A 24,437-nucleotide genomic window follows, 5' to 3' on the forward strand; every position below is an offset into this window, starting at 1 on the left:
GTTCCCTTAAACCTTTCTTCAGAAGCTGAGCTCTCCAGCTCCCAGTGGCTCCTGCTGCTGTTCTCTGCATCTCCTCTGGTTTGTCCATACCTCTCTGTAGGATATTATCTTTTCTCTACCATCAATCTGGCAATTTATTTTAAGGGCCTGCCTGAAGAGGTAATTAGGAACATCTTTCCCTCTGGATGATTAGCTCTTTGACCTTCTCTGAACACCATCCTTGAGGAGACAAGATATCTGTGATGGGCTTAGCTGGCATAATTTCCCCTCATTACCGAACTGGAATTCAGTAGGTTAAGTGTTTGGGTATGTGTGAAACAATAAAACAAAGGCACTTCTTGTAGCTAAATGCCTTTCCCGCTGACTTTTAGCTCAATTTCCATTCTCTTGTGTATTCAGAAAGTTTTGCAAAGTTTTTCTTTTGCATCAGTCATCTGTGTGATTTGCTGGCGTGAGTTGCCTCGGCCTACCACCAGTATAAATCTGCTTGGCAAATGCAGATGTGAGAATAAGCTAAAAAATGTTGTTTTCAAAGCACCAATCTCCCACCCCGGGGCTATAGGTGTAATTTCTGTATCACTTTGCAAATTGCTTGTCTTTTAGTGATGGATTTCCAAGCCTAGAGGTCAGATGAGCCGGGATCTAGTTCCTGGGTTCCCCGTCTATAAAATGGGGATAATTATCTACCATACAGGGAGGGGAGGGTGCTGGGAAGATGAATTCACTAGTTGTAAAGTGTAGCACTGTTCTGATGGCTCTAGAGCAGTGCAAAAAATGAAGTCGTTCAGGTGCATACTCAATTTCCCTCCACCCAGACAAATGCTGGAATGTGGAAGACCAGCACCAATACCATAAGCTTGATTCCGTACTCGACTGGGCAGCCATTGAAATAATTAGAGCACTTGAGTGATGTTGTCATTGATCCACCTTGGCTGGTAGGTGAGCTGCTGTGTTCTGCACCAGTTGGAGTTTCCTTAGTCTATGGTTTCATTTGCAAGCCTTGAGGACAAGCCCGGCCACCAATGCATGGATCACCATGGCTCAGTCTGTCTAGCAAGAAGGTAGTGTCCTGGCCAGACAGAGGAGGCTTGGTCTAGCCATTTGGGTGTATAGCAGCAAAGAGACGTCCTTGAGGTGCCCGAGTCTGTGAACCACTCTGACAGTTGCCCTTGTACATGAGGGTTAGGCATTGGCCAGTTCTTTGGTTTCCCTCTGCCTGTTAGCGTCACCTTGGTCTGGCTTTAGTGACTTCAGCCAGTTGCTCTCAAGCCAGAGGTTGACCTTGCAGTGGGGGTAAGTGGGGAATGGTGTTTGCCTTTGCAATGGGTATCTTGTAGCTGTTGCTGGCATTTCAAGCCACACTCCTCTGCACTGTCTCCATCCTCTGCACCCTACAGCCTGATGTCAATGTAGAACAGGGTTTAAGGGACTGTGGGGTCTCAGGAGAAAAGGGAGCTTTGTGGATCCCTGTAGGGGGGAGCAGTCTAGAGGTGCATTGCCTGTCACCCCCGAGTGCTGGGGGTGAGGAATGTGCAGAACCATCTCTCTTTGTTGCTGTCAGGTCTGAGAAGAGCTTTTACTGGCTGAAAGTGTCAAGTGCTGCAGAGAGCCAGGAAAACGCAACTGGGCTCACCATAAGTGTCAGTTACTTTAACGTTTCACTCCACCTTCACCGTCATCCGTTGGTTCAAATAAGGGGCTGGGAACCAGGACTCCTGGGTTCCGTTGCGAGCTCTGCCTATGGGCTTGCTGTGTGACCTTGAACAAATGCCTTATCCTCTCTCTGCCTCAAGGTCTCCTGGCTGTAAACAGTGGTGAGAGCCTTCCCCACTGCCAGGGGGTTGGAGGTGTAATTCACGTGTCCAAGATAAAGGTGTTGCCTAAGTGCAGAGTCGTGTCGTTTCCCAGCTTTGAGATGATTCATTCCAGGGCTGGTTTCCAAGTGTGAAGAGTTTACTTCCATCAATTTTATCCATCCCATTCATAATTTTAAACTAGACTCACATTGTTTATTGTAGTAGTCAGAGGAGGGTTTGTTTATCTGGCTGTCACCATGATGGATAACAAATTCATACAAATTCCCTGGGCATCCAGAGAGGTGCCAGTGAATGAATAAGGGGAATCTTATGCCAGAATGCAATCACAATAGATACACTTCAGTACACATCAACGTGATTTCAGGGGCAGCTGCTGCTGTTACTGGAAGAGGACTATCTATAAAGCCAAACCTCTGGATAAAAACACCAGACAGGTAACCAGCAAGGGGCTGAGTTCTTATAAAAGGCTAAGGGAGACCCGGATTCCATAGGCCTTGGCATGGGTGGCGGTTATAATAGGCCAGGGGAGACTAAGCCTCCCCAAACAGCCAGGCCATAACCCTGACCATGCTCCTCCCTGAGGCCTCATTCCTGCATCCCACTATTCCCCTGTGATCACACGCACACTGCTCTGCTTCCTGCCTTCGCTCCACCTCTTCCCCGAAGCCAGCTGGACCTCGGGATGGCTCTGGGCAGGAGGTCAGACTAGATGATCATAATGGTCCCTTATGACCTTAAAGTCTATGGGCGAGGGCTGGTCAGTGGGCTTGGCTGGCCCGGGACTCAGGGCCGCTGGGTGGGTGAGCCAGTGTTCAGGCCTGGGTTTGGGCTAGCCAGTGGGACAAGTCTCAGGGCGGGTGGCCCAGGACTCAGGGTGGCTGGGGCAGGTGAGTCAGGGTTCCCCTGGCTCAGGGGGAAGCGAGCGGGGTAGGAGCAGAGCCTCCCCAAATGGGGGGTTCACACACCACCCATACACCTTGGCTCAGGAAGAGTTTGCTCATCGTACCCATCTAGTACCTCAGGAGCATCCCTGCACTCAGCATCCCATTAGCAATAAGTGATGTTGCAGGAAACAGAACTGTGTGAAACCTGCTGCATGCTGAGGCTACTAGTGTTTGTCCAGTAGCAGTTGTGGTCCTGGCTTGCATTGCTGAGAGAGACCCTGCTGCCTCCTTCAGGGAGCTCCCCTGGAGACAGTGACCTTACACTGCAGCTGGATCTGGAGAGGATTCTCATTAGTAGGAACTTTGAGGGGCCAAACCCTAGTGATAGTGGCAGCAGCAGCTTCCCAGTGGGGCAGAGGAGCTTTGGCAGCATGGCAGCTGTCAGGCCAGTGAAGACACATGTCCCCAGGGAAGGCGGAGTCAGGGCCATTCCTTTCCACCTTGCCCTGCTCATTAAACACACTGGCCATTACTCAGCCCTGCCTCGGACTATTATTCCCCCCGGTCTGAAGCTGGAAGTTGATGGAATGATGCCAGCTGGGAATTTGGGTCCCTGTCCCCTCTGTGCCGTGCACAGCGCTGGGCACGATATTGTCGCTGAAAGAGCGGATCTGCTCTGAGTGGCACCTTCCACTCCCCATGGGGGTCGGAGTCCGGAGCCTTTAGCAAGTAAACCCCAAGTTTTACTGTGGTTTACTCCAGCTGGCCCGGCAGAGCTGACCCAGCTAGGGAAGGAGGATTCTCATCCTTGAGCATTCGCAGCAGGATTGGTTGCTAAGCTGCCCCCAGCGCCACCCACCTGAGGTAGTGGGGGTCACGCAGGGGCTAACTGGAAGGCAGTGGGGCTGGACAGGTGTTGCTGAGGCCCTGGTTTGTCCTGAAGCAGCCTTATTGCCTGTGAGGTTTGAGAAAAGAGGAGCCCAGCTTGTTTCTCCAAGACCAGGGTGAGTTTGCAGGACTGGCAACTGGAAAGCTATGTTCCTACTGGGAAACGAAGGTGGTTTGCTGTGGAGAACCTGAGAGATGATAAACGGGGACCCTCCCAATGTCACGTTTGCAGAACCACTCTTTGGAGCGAGCTGTACTTCACCAAAGACTAGCGGCGTGAGGGGAGTTCTGCACACCAGCTGCAAGCCCCTCCCAGCGGCCTCCCTGGCATGCACACAGCTGGCCTAGCTGGCCTTGTGCCGTACCTCTGGAAGGCGCAGGCAGGACAGGTGGTGTGCTGGGAGATACGCTAGGGACTGGAGGGGGTGTTCCTAAGCCCTGCTTATTCTGCAGTAGCATGGTGACCCACAGAGAAAAGGTATAACTGGGGCACAAGCTGGGGCAGCCTAGAGGCTGCTCTACCTGGCACGGTGGGCTGAACCCAGGATGAGTGAGGCATGAGCCACCTGGGCCAGTGCAGGGATGACTCAGGGCCCTGCTGTACATTGAGTTGAACAGCCACACAGTGACACCCTGGAGCGGCCTGCTGTGGACATGCAGAAAGCGAGGATGCCGTGTTGTACAGTGAATGCATCACAGCCGAGGCACTTACTTTGCATAGTCTGTGTCACCTGCTTTGCCCCGATCACCATAAAAGAGCACAAGTGCCATTCAGGCACCTGCACTTGTCACATCTGCCTGTCACCGGCGGATTGCTGGGGCTCACAGGTTCCGTTTGTTGTGTCTCCTGTCACAGCCATGCCAGCACGGCTGTCACCTCTGCATCTGCCAGCCTGCTAATGTTCCTCCTCGCAGTTCCCAGCCTCTGAGTGCATTTGATCCCCGTCAAGTGAAGTCTGTTGATTCAAGGATAAACTGTGCTAGACAAACCAAAAGCCGCGACCTTTGCCAGCTGTCTATTCGGACTGAGCGCCAAAGCCCCATCCAGGGCGCACACTGCATGGTAGTCCCTTCCCGCTGTGTAGCCTGGCTCTGCAGCTCGTCTGATGGGGGCACACAGAGCAAAGTGGGGGGTGACGATGGCAGAGGAGATCACATGTGAATCAGGCTTCTGGGGAGTGATGTTGTTCCTAGATAGCTCTGCCCCAGGTTCATTGGAGGCAGGGGGCTAAGAAAGGAGCTGGCACTCGAATGGATGGCCTGTTACGACATCAGTATCCTCTGCCTATAAACAGCGCATAGTACGCATTAAGGCTCGTGCGCTCCCCGGACAGGAGAAAGCTGCTGCAGATCCAGCCCTGCCTATCCCCTTGAGCTCTGCACTGCAGCTCCATCTTCCAGCCCATAATTGGAGAGTTTTCTATAATTTCTCCCCTCAATGAATCGCTGGCGGCCTATTTTCAGGGCAATCGCTTCCAAGTAACTTTCCTTCTCCCTCTTCTTAGCCTCGCCCTGATGGTTCAGCTTTGCCCCCTGCAGCCAGCATGATCCATAACTGCCCTGAGCAGCTGCATGGCAAGGCGGAAATGGGCTGGGAATTGCCTGCCTCCGTGACCATGCTGCTGGAGGAGGTGGGGTGCTGGGTTGCGAGTTGCCCCTCTCCACTCCCTGAGGCTAGTGAGGCAGGCAGGGCTGGTTTTATGGCTTGGGTGAGGGACAATGCAGTGGCTTGATTTGCTTATGCCTGGATCTGGGCCTTACCAGAGCTTGCTAGGAGAACTGGGTGGTTCCTAGGGAGCAGAGAAGGAGAAGTCACATTTATGGAGCTGGAGCAGGCTTTGGAATCGAGTCCATCTCATCGGCCCCATTTCTGAGCTGAGCATGGCATGAGTAGGGGGGAGGGAAAAGCCTACGCTGCCATTGCTGCCCCGAGCCTGGTCCCTAGCTCATGCTGAGCTTCAGCATCCCCCCACAGTGCCCCCAGAGCATAAGAGCACAGCTGGGGCTCAGAGGGGCTCCAGACAGGGCCTCCCCTGGCTCTGCCCCGGCATGCCTCTCTCAGGAGCTAGGGGCAGTTGGCTTCAAGTGTGAGCAAGGAATCTCCACATGCCAAGAGGCTGGTTGAGCTGACTTACTCCTTTTCTCTGGGCCCCTTTGGATGCTGGGAGCCAAGAGGAGATGGTGATGGGGCAAAAGAACAGGCAGGGATGCGGTGAAACACCTCTTCGGACAGCCACGGAGCCTAGAACCACCTGCCCCTGTCCTCTTTGAAGAGGGGCTTTGATTCACAACCTAGCTCCTCCAGTAGAAGGCCGCCTGCACTGGCCCTTCCTGCATCTCCCAGGTGAGCTTCTGCTGCCCAAAGCCAACTGCTGAGAACCTGTTTACCGTGAATGTGCTGTGCAGAGCTTAGGCTCATTGGGACCAGGCTTCTATTACCGGGGCAGCTTTTCAACCACCCACATGTCCTCAGCAGCCACTAAACCCGCTCAGGAATGCATTCCACAGAGCAGCTCTGTACGGAGAGAGCGGCCCTTGGTTCTTCTGTGAGCAGTTATCTCCGTGCTTGTTAAATGCAGCCTTGCTGGCTGATAGCGAATAACGCCCTTCCGCACTGAAGACAGTTGCTCTGATTGAAGAGCCATATAATATAAACTAGGTTCCAGGCAATAAATGTATACGTGGTGCATGGCATCCAGCAAGGGGAGGTCAACTACATCAGTCGCTATACGGCAGCGAAGGTTTATTAAGGAGGCTCAGGAAAAGGCAGGCAAAAGAGGGCCGGACGGACCAAAGGGGAGCGCTGTCGGATTTCAAGGAGCAGGGGAATCTCCTCTCTGATCCCAATTCACTGGTGTTTCAGAGCGAACGCGCAGCACTTCTGCTCTTCCCAAGCTGCGCCTTAGCCGAGGACTCTTCCTCCCGCTCCTTCCCTGGGTTAGTGGGGGCTGCATGCTGATGGAGTGACGCGGTGCATTGCTTCTGACAGCTGCACGGAGCTTTGCCGTGTTAATATTGGCCTTCCCTCTCGCAGGGGTCAAAGACCCAAGCGCTTTTTTTCTTCTCTTTTTGGCTCTGCAAGCTGAACTTCAGTGCGCTGGCAGCAGCTGTCAGAACCCCCGCCTGTCAGCGTAGCACTTGTTTGTGCTGGCACCCCTCAATATGATAGCCTTGGCAATTGAAACTGACGGAGCAGAGGTGGCTTGCTTTCTCCTCCTTCAGGAAAACTCGTGGTGATGGCAGCCATGCCCTCTGTCTGCTCTCGTCTCATCCCTGCCTTGAGCTTGAGCTAGCGATGGAAGGCTGCCTTCCAATTATTATGTGCTTTAGAGGGATAGTGTGGGCTAGTGGTTAAAGCAAGACATTGGGAGTCGGCAGGGAGGTAGTACCTGTGACGTTGCACTCCATATGTTTATGGAAATATGCTTATGAGTGTAAATATAACGGAACTGGAATATTCTTCATGCAAAAGGTCTCTTGTAAGGTATCATTACAAAGCTTATAATCTACTGAGTGTGTTCTTCCTATAATATATAAATGTATCATTCTTGTATCTAAAACTAGGAATATGAAATGTAACTCTGAGGTCCTATTGTAATTATGCAAAGTGTGGGACATTAATGGTGGCTTGGAATCTTAATGGCTCCCATTAACTAGGACAAATGGTTATAAATTGCTCTGTTTACTTGTAAACCTTCCTCTATAAGTGTGTGCCAGCAAATGGGTAAAGAAGTCTCACAGGGCATGGGAACATGTCACATGATACCAGAATCCATCTTTAACCTGGTGCTTTTCCATTTAGCGGGAGGGGTGGGAACCCAGAGAGAAGAAGGATTCCCTCCTTGTGCCAAAGCTATAAAAGGGGGTGCAACAGAACAAATGGGGCTGCCAGTCATGAGAAATCCCCGAGTTACCACCTGAGTTGGAACTAACAAGGGCTGTACCAGGGAAAGGATTGGGCCCAGACTAGGAAGGAGTCTAGTCTCTGAAAGACAATTATTGGACCATCTCTGAGGGTGAGATTTTACTTGTAAACAGGTTCTTAATGTATTAGGCTTAAACTTGCGTGTTTTGTTTTATTTTGCTTGGTATCTTACTTTGTTCTGTCTGTTATTACTTGGAACCACTTAAATCCTACTTTTTATACTTAATAATATCACTTTTGTTTATTAATTAATCTAGAGTAAGTGATTAATACCTGGGGGAGCAAACAGCTGTGCATATTTCTCTATCTGTGTTATAGAGGGTGGACAATTCATGAGTTTACCCCATATAAGCTTTATACAGAGTAAAATGATTTATTTGGGGTTTGGGTGCCATTGGGGTCTGGGTGCTGGAGACAGGAGCACTTGCTGAGCTGTTTTCAGTTAAGTCTGCAGCTTTGGGGGTGTGGTTCAGACCCTGGGTCTGTGTTGCAGCAGGCTAGTGTGTCTGGCTTAGCAAGGCAGGGTGCTGGAGGCCCAAATTGGCAGAGGAAACAGGCTCAGAGGTAAATTCAGCATGTCAGGTGACAGTCCCAAGGGGGTCTCTGTGACTGAACCCATCACAGTACCTTCTTGGTGGGGCTGATGCTTCGGCTGTCCATGCTACAAGCACTAAAGCGACACAGCTACAGTGCTGTAGCTATGCCACTATAAGCCCGTAGCATGGACACAGGCCATGTCTACATCTAAAATTTTGCAGCGCTGGTTGTTACAGCTGTATTAGTACAGCTGTATAGGGCCAGCGCTGCAGAGTGGCCACACTTACAGCAACCAGCGCTGCAAGTGGTGTTAGATGTGGCCACACTGCAGCGCTGTTGGGCGGCTTCAAGTGGGGTTCGGGGAACGAGAGAGCAAACCGGGAAAGGAGACCAGCTTCGCCGCGGTTTGCTCTCGCGTTCCCGGAGCCACCCAGCAAACCGCAGGGAAGGAGACCTGCTTGCTCGGGGTTCGGGGAACGAGAGAGCAAACCGGGAAAGGAGACCAGCTTCGCCGCGGTTTGCTCTCGCGTTCCCGGAGCCACCCAGCAAACCGCAGGGAAGGAGACCTGCTTGCTCGGGGTTCGGGGAACGCGAGAGCAAACCGGGAAAGGAGACCAGCTTCGCCGCGGTTTGCTCTCGCGTTCCCCAAACCACCCTGCAAACCGCAGGGAAGGAGACCTGCTTGCTCGGGGAACGAGAGAGCAAACCGGGAAAGGAGACCAGCTTCGCCGCGGTTTGCTCTCGCGTTCCCCGAACCACCCAGCAAACCTCAGGGAAGGAGACCTGCTTGCTCGGGGTTCGGGGAACGCGAGAGCAAACCGGGAAAGGAGACCAGCTTCGCCGCGGTTTGCTCTCGCGTTCCCTGAACCACCCTGCAAACCGCAGGGAAGGAGACCTGCTGGTTCGGGGAACGAGAGAGCAAACCGGGAAAGGAGACCAGCTTCGCCGCGGTTTGCTCTCGCGTTCCCCAAACCACCCTGCAAACCGCAGGGAAGGAGACCTGCTTGCTCGGGGAACGAGAGAGCAAACCGGGAAAGGAGACCAGCTTCGCCGTGGTTTGCTCTCGCGTTCCCCGAACCACCCAGCAAACCTCAGGGAAGGAGACCTGCTTGCTCGGGGTTCGGGGAACGAGAGAGCAAACCGGGAAAGGAGACCAGCTTCGCCGCGGTTTACTCTCGCGTTCCCCGAACCACCCTGCAAACCGCAGGGAAGGAGACCTGCTGGTTCGGGGAATGCAAGAGCAAACCGGGAAAGGAGACCAGCTTCGCCGCGGTTTGCTCTCGCGTTCCCGGAACCACCCAGCAAACCTCAGGGAAGGAGACCTGCTTGCTCAGGGTTCGGGGAACGCGAGAGCAAGCCGGGGAAGGAGACCAGCTTGATTACCAGAGGCTTCCTCAGGTATGCTGGGATACCTGCTTATTCCATGGAGGTCAAGAAAAGCGCGCTGGTAAGTGTCTATACTTGATTACCAGCGCTGGATCACCAGCGCTGGATCTTCTACACCCGAGACAAAACGGGAGTACGGCCAGCGCTGCAAACAGGGAGTTGCAGCGCTGGTGGTGCCCTGCAGATGTGTACACCTCCTAAGTTGCAGCGCTGTAACTCCCTCACCAGCGCTGCAACTTTCTGATGTAGACAAGCCCACAGACTACAGTGGGTTTTTCCATCACTGCAGGCACCCCATGTCTCTGAGTGACGGTGGCTAGGTTGACAGACGCATACTTCCATCGACCTAGCTGCGTCCACACCGGGTGGAGCGACAGCACAGAGGGGTGTAGATTTTTCATGCTCCTGAGCGTCATCGCTATATTCACCTACGTTTTAAGAGTAGACTAGGCCTTAACTGATGCTTTGTGATCCTGACACAGCAAGTGCTGTGTAAGGGCAGAAGGTTGGTATCATGGAGAGAGCACCTCTGTGCCACTGGACCGAGCTGCATTTACTGGTAAATGTTTAAAGCCAGTCAGTGAATGGAACTTCAGGAAGCACAAAACCAGTGTACTCAGAAAAGTGCCTGACACTTCCTTAAAAAACCCTCCCCCTGTGCAGGGCTATAGACAAGCAGCTCTGGGATTGGCCTAGGAGATTTCATGGTGTAGCTCCTTAATGATGGTGCTGGGAGCAGCTGCCACTCCACTGGCACCCACGTACATTGGAAGTGGACTGTGAGAGTGGGCACACTTTATCTTTCCAGCCCGAAGAGCGTTATGTGGTCTTTGCCCCCTCCCACAACCTCCCGCGAGATAGGTAAGTAGTAGTGTGCTATTCAACAGATGGGGAAATTGGGGGACTGCGGTTAAGGGGCTTGCCAAAGGTCCTGCAGCAAACGGGTGACACACATGAACACAATTAGACACACCTGAAAGAAACCTAGGTCCTAACACAGGACCCAGATCTCAACTTTGCATCCTGCATATTGAACAAGAAGGTTTGCAATTTGGGTCTGAACTTGCCCAGTGTTCAGGATGTTTGGGGTATTGGGATTCATCCTGGTAAAGAACGCAGACCAATCTGTGAACCCAATCTGGATTTTAATTTGAATGTGGATTTTTGCACAGTCCAATCTCAGGTGTTCTCACAGGAGGATTGGTGTCTCTTAGGCTTAGTTTCCCCCACTGCATTTATTTAGGCGAAGGTGAGGAGAGAGTTAATCTGTGCTAATGCCTCTTTTCATTGATAGTGTCTCTGAAACCACTAGTTCAGCCCTTCGGTGTTTATATTAAATATCCAGGTAGCTTCTGAGGGTGGATTCTGATTCAGTGTTGCCCTCCCTAACTATAAATACACAGTGTGTGAGAGAGGTAGCACTGCCCTCTATGAGCAGAGCTGTCACAGCACGTGGGCATGAGTGTTGCTGGCAAGCAGGTGTCAGCTCATGTCCATACAGAGATGAACATTCAGCATCATCAGTGGAGAGCCATTCGGTGTCATTGTACCAGCTAGTCACTTCCACTGAGCATTGTCTTCCTTGCTTTTCCACTCCCGATGACAAATAATTCATGCCTGGCCTACAGCTGCACAGCCCATTGCTAGCTGTTTTGGGGGTAGGGGTGGTGATGTTATGATTAATTACAAAATGGGCGTGCAAGAAACCAGGATATTCTGACCCAGCATTGTGGATGGCTCAGCTGAGTGGAACATCTCTTTTTCACGTCGGAGATGGCATTGTTAGGGGTCTTGTTCAGTGTTGCCAGGGCACTGGCCCTGCAGCGCTCCATCATCTGGCATTAATGGGGTGCGGCAGTGGACCCCAACCTTTCTTGCTGGGATCCCCCCTTTGGGGTGGATTGTCGGATGGATGACTCTCATGGCTTCTCCTGATAGTCATTGCCTTCTCTCCTTTTCTAATGCCTCCCTCTTTTTTTCCCTCCCTTTTCATTTCCATGCATTTTCCCCAATCTCAATCCTTTTCCCTCCCTCCACTGCCACACGGCTTGCTGCTGATGCTTCCTCCTTAGTTCTGCAGTTTCATATCTGAGTTCCTTCAGAACTCCTGGCTGGATCCCATCTGGCCCCAGGGACGTAGTCCTGTTATCAATTTACCAGTTTGTTCCAAAACCTCCTTTATTGACACCTCAATCTGGGACACTTCCTCAGATTTGTCACCTAAAAAGAAGGGCTTGGGTGAGAGAATCCCCATCACATTCTCTGCAGTGAAGACTGACGCACAGAATTCATTTACCTCTCCACAATGGCCAGGTCTTGCTCTTTTAGCATCTTGATTGTCCCATTGCCTTGCCGATAGTTTGGCAGGCTTCCAGCTTCTGATACTTAAACTAGTTGCTCTTCAAATTGTCTTTTGGGTTGCCTAATTATATTTTTACCCTTGACTTGCCAGAGTTGATGCTCGTTTCTGTTTTCCTCAGTAGAGTCTCACTTCCATTTTTTAAAGGATGTCTTTTTGTCTTTAACATACACAGATCCTCTCCAAAACCCATCCCTGATTATCCAAGACATGCCTTGAGTCTACATTCCTCTCCATCCTACAGCCAGGCCTGAATTTTTGTCCTGATATTCCTTTTATTTCCGTTCATCATGTTTCTTTTATCTCAGAACGTTAGGCTCCTCTTGCTAGGTGGAAGAGAGAAAGCTGCTTCCCCTTTCAGAAACCATCTCCAATCTTCCTTCTGGAGCTTGCCACTGAAGTCATGTCAGATAGGATGACCAGATGTCCTGATTTTATAGGGACAGTCCCGATATTTGGGGCCTTGTCTTATATACACACCTATTTACTCCTCCATCCCTGTCCTGATTTTTCACACTTGCTATCTGGTCACCCTAAATCAGGCCAGGAGAAGGAGAAATGGACATCTCTCCACATCTACGTCTCTCCCCCAGATTAGAGGGGAGAGTCTACAATTAACTCAGAGGTACCTGAAATCCTTCAGGTTGTTTCTGGCTACAATGTAAAGCTTTCCTGTGCCCTTCTGCCTTCCCACTCTGGTTGCCTTCTCTCTTGAAAACAGTGGGTCTATTGTGAACATCTCAGATCCTTCATAGATCATCCCTGTAATGAAAATAATTACCTGTGAATCATGTAGGTCTCTCATCGTTTTGTTAGGAGGTTAAAAACCCTGCTACAATTTAATAAATTTTGCAACGAGCACATTGTAGAAGGTAATTAAATACTTCAACCATCCTTGTGCTTCTTTTTTCCCCCTCTCCCTACCATAGCGGGATTTAATTGAGGCCAGCTGAAAGTTAGCTGAAATCAATCGTAGATGGTAAAGTGGAGGTTTTAATTTAACTCTGGGACTGTAGCTGTAATTGCTCACGTGTTCGATTAATAAAGAACTGAGGGAGAGAGGGATGCTCGTTTGTATAATACGATTTACTGACAAGAAAATGGCATTTATGAAAATAAGAGCACTTTGCGCTCCTAGGGCCAAATCCTGGTTTGGTATAAATCAGTGTAGCTGCATTGAAGTCATTGGAGCTACGCCGATTAAGGCCCCTGCTGAGGATCTGGCCCCTAGAATACTCTTCATCTGAGTTGCTCAGAGCAGCTCACATCCCTGCGAGGTAGCTAAGTATTATTTTACTTGCTGAGACCTTTACTCCCAGCTCTGGGCCCTCACTAGGGCTGCCAACTTTCTAATTGCTGAAAACCCAACACCATGCCCCTTTCCTGCCTCTTCTCTGAGGTTCCACCCTCCACTCACTCCACCCCCTCCCTCTGTCGCTCGCTGTCCCCCACCCTCACTCACTTGCTCATTTTCACTGGCTTGGGGTGTGGGAGGAAGTGAGGGCTCTGGCTGGGAGTGCAGGCTTTGGGGTCGGGCCAGAAATGAGGGGTTCAGGGTATAGGAGGGGCCTACGGTCTGGGGTAGGGGGTTGGGATGCGTGGGGGGCGAGGGGTGCAGGCTCTGGGCGGCGCTTACTTCAGGTGGCTCCCGGGAAGGCCAGCATGTCCCCCTGGCTCTGTGTGGTACCCCCTGGCTCTGCGCACCGCCCTTGCCCGCAGGCACTGCACCTGCAGCTCCCATTGGCCAGGGTTTCTGGCCAATGGGAGCTGCGGAGCCGGTGCTTGGGGCGGGGGCAGCACGTAGAGCCCCCATGGCTGCCCCTACACTTAGGAGCTGGAGGGACATGTCGCCAGTTCTGGGAGCCGCGTGGAACCAGGTAGGGAGCCTGCCAGCCCCGCGCCAACCGGACTTTTAATGGCCTAGTCAGTGGTGCTGACCAGAGCTGCCAGGGTCCCTTTTCCACCGGGTTTTCTGGCCATAAACTGGACACCTGGCAACCCCAGCCCTCACTAAGTCCCTGGTCCCACAGAGGGACCTATATGGACTGACCCTCAGCCTTGTGTGGAGTTCTGTTGCCTTCAGGGGCATTCCACAGGGGCGTGAAGGTCCATCCATCCCAGTGACTGGGAGTTAGGGAAGCTCTTTCCCCAAGTGGTGCTCCAGAGGGAGGGATGGGCAGGAGCTGTGCACTTGACAAGGAAGCTGGGCAGCATGAGCCCAGCTGGCCCCAGCTCCCTAGGAAAGCTGGGAGGCTGGACCTGCTCTAGGGTGACCAGATGTCCCAATTTTATAGGGGCAGCCCCCATATTTGGGGCTTTGTTTGATATAGGCACCTATTACCCCCCCACTCCCGATCCTGATTTTTCACACTGTCTGCTCACCGACCCCCCCGGCTCCCATCCTATCTTGGGGGATGGTGGCGGTGAGAAGCCGGGACAGCTGGACCCCACTCCCCAGGGACACAGAGCCCCAGGGGGCCTCCCCCTGCTCCCGGCAGGGAACAGGGGGGCGAAGAGCCCTGGGTGGCTTTCCCCCTGCTCCCAGTGGGGAATGGGGAGCCGAGGGGGGGCGCAGCCTGCTGGGAGCTTGGGAGCCTGTACTTGATGGAAGTGCTCCTGGTGAGGACGCACACCACCGACCCAAGAGAGGAAGTGTGCTCCTGCACCACTGCAGTAGTTACTGTGGTAGCTGTAAGTTGACCTGAATCATGCCCCAAATCCATAATAAATACTATTGGTAACGACTGTTTCCCGCCCCTCGAGTGAAGCATGTGGCGAGTTAACTTTGCACAGGAAGTGGCATGTAAATGTAACCTTCAGGAGTAGCGTGTAATTAAAACACACCTCAGCTTGATATATTAAAATGGGATATTAAAGCAAACAAAGGTACTCACGGCTTATTGAAAGTATGTTTAGTGAGGGATTGGTTGGCATACTGACTAAACCGCTGGGATTGCAGCTAGGTTCTGGCTTGCAGCCCTCGGTGATAAGTCTGGTGGTCTGGGCTTACATCCGTGATGGACAGCTTTTTGACTGCAGAGAATCGCTATTGGTTACTGTTTGTGCGTGGGAGTCTCTGAAACCGTTTGTCATTAGCAGGCCTGCCTCTGCAGCTGCACTTGCCAGAGCAGAGTGAGCAGCTCCCAGCCTGCTTCCTTTCCAAGGGCTAAGGTCAGAGGAAGACTGACATCTGCTCCCCAGACTGGATGTCTTTCTCGGAGAGATGCTGTAGCTCAACCAGAAATGACTCCAGCTGGAGGCAGGAATGACGGGGGAGGTTCTGGGGCCTGTTATGCAGGAGGTCAGACTGGATGACCTCTCACAGTTCAGGCAACTGCTTCTATGTTCCCCCTCCGTGGTCCAGCAAGAGCACCCACTCTAGGCTTGTCACCTCTCCTGGGCAGAGACCTACGTCTCTCTCCCTCCTGAGCAGGGTTTTTCAAGGCTACATGGTTCCCTGCCTGCACTGCCATATCCCCAGCAAGTCAGGCTGCCTAAACAGACCTGGGGCTGTTCTCTTCTAAGGCTATGCACAGCTGTAATTGCCAGACATTGTAAGTTACCGCACAACCCTTATAAGCAAGCACATTCATTCTTAAGGGGAAAGTATTACAGAGAAAATGTATAAAAACCCATCAAAGTTCTTATACGCATGCTAAAAGCTTACCGTGGGGCCGCATTAGGCAAAAGTCCTTCCAACCCCTCTCAGGAAGGATTTGAGGTCCCCTTGGACAGCAAGTCCTGTCTGTTTGCTGGATCAGAACGAAGGCACCAAATCAGTTTAAACTCAGGCTGTTTATCCAAAAGTTCCTTCTTTGTCTGTTGGTCTCTGGAGAATCCAGTTTGAGCCAGTAGAGTCTCTCCATGTGGTGGTACCTCTCTGGAGTTGTTACAAGCTGAATGAATTTGTCTAATCATCCCCCACTGTTCTGAATTCCTGGAGGGCTGTGGTCACACTTCCCCCTGGAATTACATACAGTCCCTGGCCCACAATGGTACATACTCCTAGTACAGTAAGATCTCCCACAGATAGTGCAGGAAATGGCTGTATCTGTTAGAGGTCCCTTTTGGGCTTTGAATCTGTGGATCAGTTCAGTGCCAGCGCAGGGACTGGGAGGGGAAGGAGCGCACATTCTCGCTCTCAGGACATCTGGCTAGGCCCTTGGTACAGGTTACAGCCACCTGGCTTCAGTGTCCTCTAAGGAGTGCGGCACTGCCAGGGAATAGCCAGGAAGTCCACAACTTTTATATTCTCTTCCACCCGGCTTCTCCCTCTGGACTCCTCAGTCTTCCTCTCAGTCTTTGCAGGGAAGAGGCACTTTCTCTTCACTCCCCTGCCACAACTCAGGGAATTCCTTGTTCTCCTCCTCCCGGCTCTCTTCCATTGCAGCCCTGTGGGCTCCAGTGGAGCTGCAGCTCTGAGCAGTGCTTGGCCCTTAATTTGTTACTGGCTCACTGCCCCTCGGTCTGCTAGGCCTGGTCCCTTGGTATGCTAGGACTGGTCCCTGATCCTCTGGTCTCGATTCTGCCACCAGATTTGCTTGGCTGCAGGCCAGGGTCTTCCCACATGGATCCACCATGTCTTCCCCACCCAGGAGGAAAATATTGCACTGCTCATTCTAACCGTTCCTCTAACACCTCCAACTCATTTGCATCAGAGAGGATATCAATGATTTGGGCCCAGTTCTGCACTTCCTGACATCACTACTAGTCCAGTGTAACACCAGGGACTTCAGTAGAATAATCACTCCTGATTTACACCAAGACAAGTGAGAGGAGAATGAGGCTCTTTGTGTTTCAGGGGCTGATTCAAAGCCCATCAAAGTGAGTGGGAGGCTTTCCGTTGGTTTGATGGGCAATTAATCGGGCCAATTGTGTGTGTGTTGCACATCTGTGCATGACACAAACACGATGAACTCGATGGCTGGCTTGGCAATGACTTACCTACCCCAACCAGATCAGCCAGCAAGGAGCAAGGTGCTCCCACTACCCTTTTCTTCCCTTTTCTCTCAGAAGGGAAATGCAAAAGAGGTCTTTTTTATTTGTAATCATGCTATTCTTGCCAGCAAGTTAAAGAAGTTTGAGCTGGATGAATGGTCTATAAGGTTGGTAGAAAGCTGGTTAGATCGTCAGGCTCAGTGGGTAGTGATCAATGGCTCGATGTCTAGGTGGCAGCTGGTATCAAGTGATGTGCCCCAGGGGTTGGTCCTGGGACTGGTTTTGTTCAACATCTTCATTAATGATCTGGATTATGGGATGGATTGCTTCCTCAGCAAGTTTGAGGATGACACTAAGCTGGGGGGAAGACGTAGGGAAGACTACACTGGAGGGTAAGGATAGGGTCCAGAGTGACCTAGACAAATTGGAGGATTGGGCCAAAAGAAATCTGATGAGATTCAACAAGAACAAGTGCAGAGTCTTGCACTTAGGACAGAAGAATCCCATGCACTGCTACAGACTGGGGACTGACTGGCTAAGTGGCAGTTCTGTAGAAAAGGACCTGGGGATTACAGTGGATGAGAAACTGAATATGAGTCAGCAGTGGGCCCTTGTTGCCAAGAAGGCTAACAACATATTTGGCTGCATTAGTAGGAACATTGCCAGCAGATCGAGGGAAGTGATTATTCCCCTCTATTCGGCACTGGTGAGGCCACATCTGGACTATTGCATCCAGTTTTGGGTTCCCCACTACAGAAAGGATGTGGACAAATTGGAGAAAGTCCAGTGGAGGGCAATGAAAATGATTAGGGGGCTGAGGCACATGACTTACGAGGACAGGCTGAGGGAATTGGGCTTGTTTAGTCTACAGAAGAGAAGAATGAGGGAAGATTTGATAGCAGTCTTCAACTACCTGAAGGGGGGTTCCAAAAAGGATGGAGCTCGGTTGTTCTCAGTGGTGGCAGATGACAGAACAAGGAGTCTCAAGTTGCAGTGGGGGAAGTCTAGGCTGGATATTAGGAAACACTATTTCACTAGGAGGGTGGTGAAGCACTGGAATGGGTTACCTAGGGAGGTAGTGGAATCTCCATCCTTAGAGGTTTTTAAGGCCCAGCTTGACAAAGCCCTGGCTGGGATGATTTAGTTGGGGTTGGTCCTGCTTTGAGCAAGGGGTTGGACTAGATGACCTCCTGAGGCCTCTTCCAACCCTAATCTTCTATGATTTGAACAGTAGTTAAATTGGTTTCTAAGAGGTTGACATTTGGCTTTTTGTTAAGATAGAGATACAGTCACAAGTATGTGATTCCTTATTAATAAACTGAGTTGCCGGTTAGGCTTCATCTTCCCTTTCTTGTTTGGAAATCATTAACTATCTCTAACAGATTTGTGTTCCCAGCTGACCAGAGACTGTGTGTGTGCTGGACTGAATATATCTTGGAAGAGTAATCAACTGGTGCAAATCCATGCATACTTCTCTCTTCCTCTGGGTTAAACCCCTCCTGCCTGTATAAAACTAGTTACTTTCTTATTGATCTTGTTTGATTCTTGTGAGTGAGAGGGGAGAAGAAGCTGCTTCCTTAGCTGAGTTAAGGATCTGACCCTGCAGTACTTGCTCAGCGGCTTAGCAAATGAAGTCAGTAGGAGAAATGCAAGAATGGACTGCATTTGATAGAGAACAAATAACTCTGGATCTTTCTGACCTGTAAAATTAGCAATAAAAGGCGTGGGGGCGGCAGGGTGGCACTTACATGCTTTCCCAAGTCGGAATGCAGTGTCATCCCACCTCCATCCTCACGCCCAGACCAGGTCTTCAGTGCAATTTGGACTTGGCTGGGTTTGGTGAAAATATTGTTCGGGTAAAGATTTTTTCATTTTCTCTCAGGCTGTCTGGTTACAATTAGAGCCCTGTGCAGGTACAAAATTTGTATCCACATCTGATCCGCAAATATGGCCCGTGGATATCCACCTCTGTGGATGCGGTTCTCCCTGGATAGAAAGCAGATATCAGCGGACTTGCGGGCCTCTAAATATAAAATTTGGATCTGCATCCATCCACGATTCGCATACATGGGCCGCAGATATCCGCAGACTTGCAGGATTCTCGTTATATCCCTGTGGTAACTGATGCCCCTCTCTCTTTGGTTGTAGTGCGGCTACATGCTCCTCTGTTCAGAGAGTAACGTCTGACCTTCTCCTTTATTAATCCTTGTTTGTTTCTGTTCTATCTTCTCACCCTGCAGATACACTGTCAGTGCCTCGCTGGTCCCCACAGATTCCCCGCCGTGATCTAGGAAACTCAATCAAACACAGGTACAGTATTTCTGAGAAGTGCCACACGAATGTGTCCCAGGAATTCGCACTTGAACACCAGGTTCCTGTAGTTGCAGGCAACAGCCTTTCTATTCTGTAGTATTCTCTATCCTATTCTCCGCAGCCCCTTGGCCCCCATCATCCAGGGCAGAGGCATGCCCCTGGTATGTGTGTGTGAGAGAGAGAGAGAGCTTCACACCTGACCCAGCAATTTATTCGCATTTGATTTTGACCCATGAACAAACTTCAAAACTGACCGTTGTAAAGACTGAGAGCTGAGATCCAGAAAATGTGTGTAGCACATAGGGACTCCAGTCATAGACTGGGAGCCCATGGTGCTAGGTACAGTACAAACCTACTGAAAGACAGCCCCTGCCCCGAGCAAAAAAGCTAACACACCCTAGGGAGCGCTGTTGCAAAGGACCCAGGGAAAGCCAGAGTAAGTCAGATGTTGCTGAAAAACATGTGGTGCATGGGGAGGGATGCGGAGTGCTTTCCTATAGCAATCCAGCTTCAAGTCCTAACCATCCTGAATATTGTAATTCAAGATGGAGCGAAGGGGAAAAGGAGTGAGCCCGGGAGACAAACGTCTCACACAGGCAGCAGATTCGCCAAGGCAGCTACAGTATCTAATCTGTTTGTGTCACAGCTTTGCACGCAGAAGAGAAGCTGTTCTTGTTAGAAGCCACTGGCTCTGTTGTTTGGGGTTTCACACCAGCCCTGAATAGGAATCTCCTTGCTGGGAACTTGCTGTCAGAGACCTGATCTCTCCCCTCCCAGCCTTACTGAGTAGGTAGCTGGGGGAGGTTTACATTTTGCTTTAGCCCCCGGGGGCCCCTGACATGTTCATGCCAGCCTGACTGACTGGACGGGGGCAGGCTGGTCAGAGCCCCCTGTCACACATCTCCTCTCAAATTGTGCCCGGCTGTCAGACCTCGGTGCTCCTTTCTTGAGTCCCACGGCAGCAGGAAGTGGCAGGCTGCCATAACAGAAATGCCCAGCAATATATTAAGGTTGTGGGGACGGTGAAGCAAAGGGGAAACTCGTCAGCTTCATCACCCTCTCCCTAAACGTCATGGAGCTAGATCCTCAGCTCCTCCAAATCTGCACTACTCACGTGACATTACAGCTGAGCCACTGTCCCCGGCCTCTAAGGCACGGGTGAGGAAAAACCCTCTGGTGGTCATCATGCCCTAGTGCCCCCAAGCTTGCTGGTCAGGGGTTTGATGGGCTGAAACATGGAGCATCTGTTCAGCCACATAACTCGGACTGCACTAAACTCCCAGTTGCCAGCATGAAAGAGCATAAATGTGGCCACATCAATTCCCTTCATCTCCAAACCAGAGAGAAAACTAGTTGCAGAGGGCAGAACGCTTCTGAGCTGCTTCCTGGATTGTGTAATTTACTGAGTTAAAACTTCTGACCCAGGCCAGGCCAGGGGCAATAAGCCCCATTGTTTCTCTTTCTGCAGCGCAGAGCTAGTGGGCAGGGCAGGAGGGGGTGCAGAGGGATCCCCTTAGGGTGACCAGATAGCAAATGTGAAAAATCAGGACAGGGGGTGGGGGGTGATAGGAACTTATAGAAGAGAAAGACCCAAAAATCGGGACTGTCCCTATAAAATCGGACATCTGGTCACCCTAGATCCCCTTCTACTTCTAACGTGTAGTCACAGCATTCTAGGAGCACATTCCACTTCCATTTCAGGTGATATGCAGTTTAGACAAGGCTTGAGCTGAGGTCGATAGAGATTGTCTGTTACCTGTGGCCTGCCACCCTGCAGTAAACTCCGCACCAGCAGTTTGCTGCTTTCATATCTACCCCTCCCCCAAATCAGAGCATTCATCTAGCTGGAGTGGGAAGCGTCTCTCGTTCTGCCCATCCTCACCCTGCAGTGAGGGCGACTCCTTTCCAGACCTCCTCAAGGGTGCTTGCAGTTATGTACTTTCCCTATCCAATCGTTGGGAGTTGTTTGTATGCCTTGGGACCCCAGCAGTGATCGGAGCCCCCTTGGCAGGCAGACGTTCCCTGCCCCAAAGAGCTTCCAATCCAACTCGACCAGGCAAACGGGTGAGGCCAGGGAGTGTTTTAATACCCATTTTACAGGTGGGGACTGAGACACGGAGATGAAGGGACTAGTTGGATCACACAGGGAGTCCATGAGCTGGGAGCTGAAGCCTCTTCTGAGTGTAGAGCCTTCACCGGGAGGCCACCCGCTTCTTTTAGCTTTGGGTAGTTAGCTGGGAAATGCCTTTCCACGACAGCTGTTCCAGCTTAGCTCTGTGCTGCCTGGTGGATACTTTGAGATGGTTCTATACAGAACACGTCTATTTGGGTTCTCCTTTATGTGGCTCCTGCATATAGTAAAAAAAAGTTTGGACAAAACTTTTTTATTTTTACTGAAAAATGCAGATTTGGGCACTGAAACATTTCAGAAATTCATGTTAAATTCTCCACATCCCTCCCACGCCCCCCCCCCCCAAAAGTTCTGGAAAAGTTGAAACATTTTGATTTAAAATGACTTTTTGTTTCAAATTTTCCTTCTATTTTTATTAACATGTTAAAACCCTGGAAAATTATATAAAATGTTTTGTTTGACTTGAAACAATTCCGCCCCCCTCCCCCAAAATATTTTGGTAGGGCCACTGAACCAAAAACTCTGTTCCTGTCAGTCATACTGGCTTTCACTTGTGTGAGCGCCCTGCCCGGTCTGTGCCTTTGGCGGGAGGATGCTGCTAAATCCCAGCCACTTGGGCACAGTCCCATGGGTGCTTAGGATTCATGGTCCCTAGCTGAAGGTTGCACAGAATGGGCCAAACTCATCCCTGCTGTAACTCCACCGACTTCATTGTGGACACACTAGGGATGAGTTTCTAGTGGGCTGACAAAGATCAAAATGAGCCCCGTCTGTTTAAGACAGACTGACAAATTGACTGATGTGGCTGTGGCTAAGGGCAGATAAACATGAAGGGGGATCTAGTTTGTAATTGTCAAACCCCTTCAAATTTCCCAGTTCCTTCTCCTTCCTCCTTCGCTGAAGTCAATGTCTGTCAAACGCCATTTCCACCCGCCTCCAGCTAGGTGGCGAGGCCTGAGCTCTACGGTCTGTCTGCACTGCAATAAGACACCAGCGGGGGCGAATTTCAGAACCCGGGTCTGCAGATTTGGGCTTATGAAGCTCACACTGCAGCACTAAAAATAGCAGTGAAGATGCTCTCGCTTGGGCTGTGAGACCTGGCCTGGGGGTAGGTCTCAGAGCTGGAGATCCAGGCCAAGCGGGAAAGTCTACCCTGCTGCTTTTTGCACTGGGACTGCTGCAGGAAACTCACCGCTCTGGTTTTTGTTTTGGCTTAACTGCTCGCTGGACCAGACTCCAGAGGGGGCTAAAACGCAGAAGGTAGCGGTGCTTATAAATAAAGAGTTTCTCCACTCGGGGTAGGGCATAGCAATCTTGTTTGTTCTTAACGCTTATCTGATGTTTTCCTCTGCAGATTTTCCACCAAGTATTGGATGTCTCAGACATGCACCGTCTGTGGGAAAGGAATGTTGTTTGGATTAAAATGTAAAAACTGCAAGTACGTCACGGTTTCTAAGCTGGCTTTGTTGTTGCTTAATGTTGCAAAGGGAATGACTGGGCCGTCATCTCCTGAGCGCTCTGGGTGTGTTTTTTCTGAATGGGGCTCAGGCGTACCTGGGGTCTGCCATTGTCTCCCTTCTCATCTGCATGAAAAAGTCTTTCCATGACTTTGAGATAAGCAAAACGCACCTAATGGCTGAAGCCCAGAGTTCATCCACCAATTCCTCCACACGGCCCTGCCTGTGCAGCTCAACATCACCAGTCCTAGGTCGCAGGGCTGGCTTTACACTGATTCACCTGATTTCCTGGAATCAGGCCCTGCATTGGCGCCTAAGAGGGCCCCGTGCCGGTGCCTTTGTAATTTTTACCCACCCGGCTGCACTCCGGGGGGGTCTTTGGCAGCATTTTGGTGGTGGGCCCTTCAGTCACTCCGGGTCTTCGGCGGTGGGTCCTTGAGTGCCGCTGAAGACCTGGAGCGCCGCCGGGTGAGTAAAAATCAGGCCCCGCACTTGCTAAAACCGGCCCTGCTAGGTCAGAGGAGAAGTTTGTTCAGGTTCCCCAGCCTGTTCAGCTCTCTGCTGAGCGTGCCGCTCAGGGTGGCCAATCGTGAGGATTGATTTTCAAGAGCTCAGGCACCTGTCCACTACACGCTGACCTGAAACAGCAAGGGCAGTTCCCACTGTGCACCAAATGCCCCCTCAGCTGATAACAATTCTCAGGAAGCCTTTTGATTTCCCATCACGTTCTCCTGGTGCCTCCTCCTCACTTTGGTGTTTTACTCCCCCAGGGGCTGTATTCTAAAAATCGAAACAGACCAGGGAGCAACCTCTGAGTGTTTGAGCTTCCCAGGAAAGTCACCTGGCGTGCTCTGAGTCCTGTTAAATTTCTGCCTTTCCTCAGCAACAAGAGCCTGCAGCAGGCAGGCAGAGGGGCAGGAATTGAAACACTGCTGAACACACCGAGAGGCCCACAATGCAGGCTGAGACTGCTAGTCACTGTGTAGTAGCAGCCTGGTCCTAGCTTGCATTGAGGAGACCCTGGCACCTACCTTGACCCCCTTCTCCAGTTCTACTCCTGCTGCATCTGCCTCACTCAGAAGCTGCCTTTCTCCGCAGTTTGGAAGGTCAGGATTCCCCCCACCCCCCCGGCGGGGATCTCCCTGGCTGGTTGCTGCTGCACCTGGCTGACAGAGCCCAGCTGGTGCCTCTGTTGCAGCAGGCTGACATGCTGGGCAGGGCAGGATTCTGTAGGCCTACCTGCTGGTTAAACCCCATTGTGTGGCGCATTTTACATTAGCTTTTCTATTTGATCATGAAGAACGACCTGCCCCTTCAGTGGCTCAGCAAATCCAGAAGGGCTTCCTTTGCCCATCGTTAGCGGGTGAAGGTGCAAGATGCTGCATATTTCAGCCAAAACCACTGCAAAACCCTGAAATGTAGCTCACTTCAGCCAAGCTCCAGAGAGAGAGAGAACATAGCCCCCTAGATCTCTCCTCTGCTCCGAGCCGCTTCCCAGGGAGCCAGACTCAGACCCTGCTTCCTCCCAGCACATCCTCCTTCTAATGTGCCGGACACAGAGCAAACGAATGAACTCCTCCCTTCTCCCAACTAACGAACTGACCTATCCCTACTGCTCCACAAATCCCTGCCCTCTGGGCTGGCAACTGCGGGGCCTTCCTTTAACCAGAGAGGGAAGAGGTAACCCCCATTCCCACTCCCTCCGGGCAGGCATGTGTTTGTTTTTGTGTAGGGTGCAAAACGAGGATTACAAAATTCTGATCACATTGAATCAATTTGGGAGAGGGAGGTGGACAAGAGCT

At 51.3% G+C, this 24,437-nt stretch overlaps 1 protein-coding gene across 1 annotated transcript in view; it reads left to right on the forward strand.

The window, feature by feature from the left end:
* Window positions 1-24,437, forward strand: part of KSR2 (kinase suppressor of ras 2) — a 288,342-nt gene that overhangs the window by 144,854 nt on the left and 119,051 nt on the right. The window contains 2 exon segments of the mRNA XM_030583327.1: window positions 18,975-19,044; window positions 22,533-22,616. Coding sequence (XP_030439187.1) covers window positions 18,975-19,044; window positions 22,533-22,616 — 154 coding nt within the window.

This window comes from Gopherus evgoodei, chromosome 13 (genome assembly GCF_007399415.2).
Source record: "Gopherus evgoodei ecotype Sinaloan lineage chromosome 13, rGopEvg1_v1.p, whole genome shotgun sequence".
NCBI classification, from domain to species: Eukaryota; Metazoa; Chordata; order Testudines; family Testudinidae; genus Gopherus; species Gopherus evgoodei.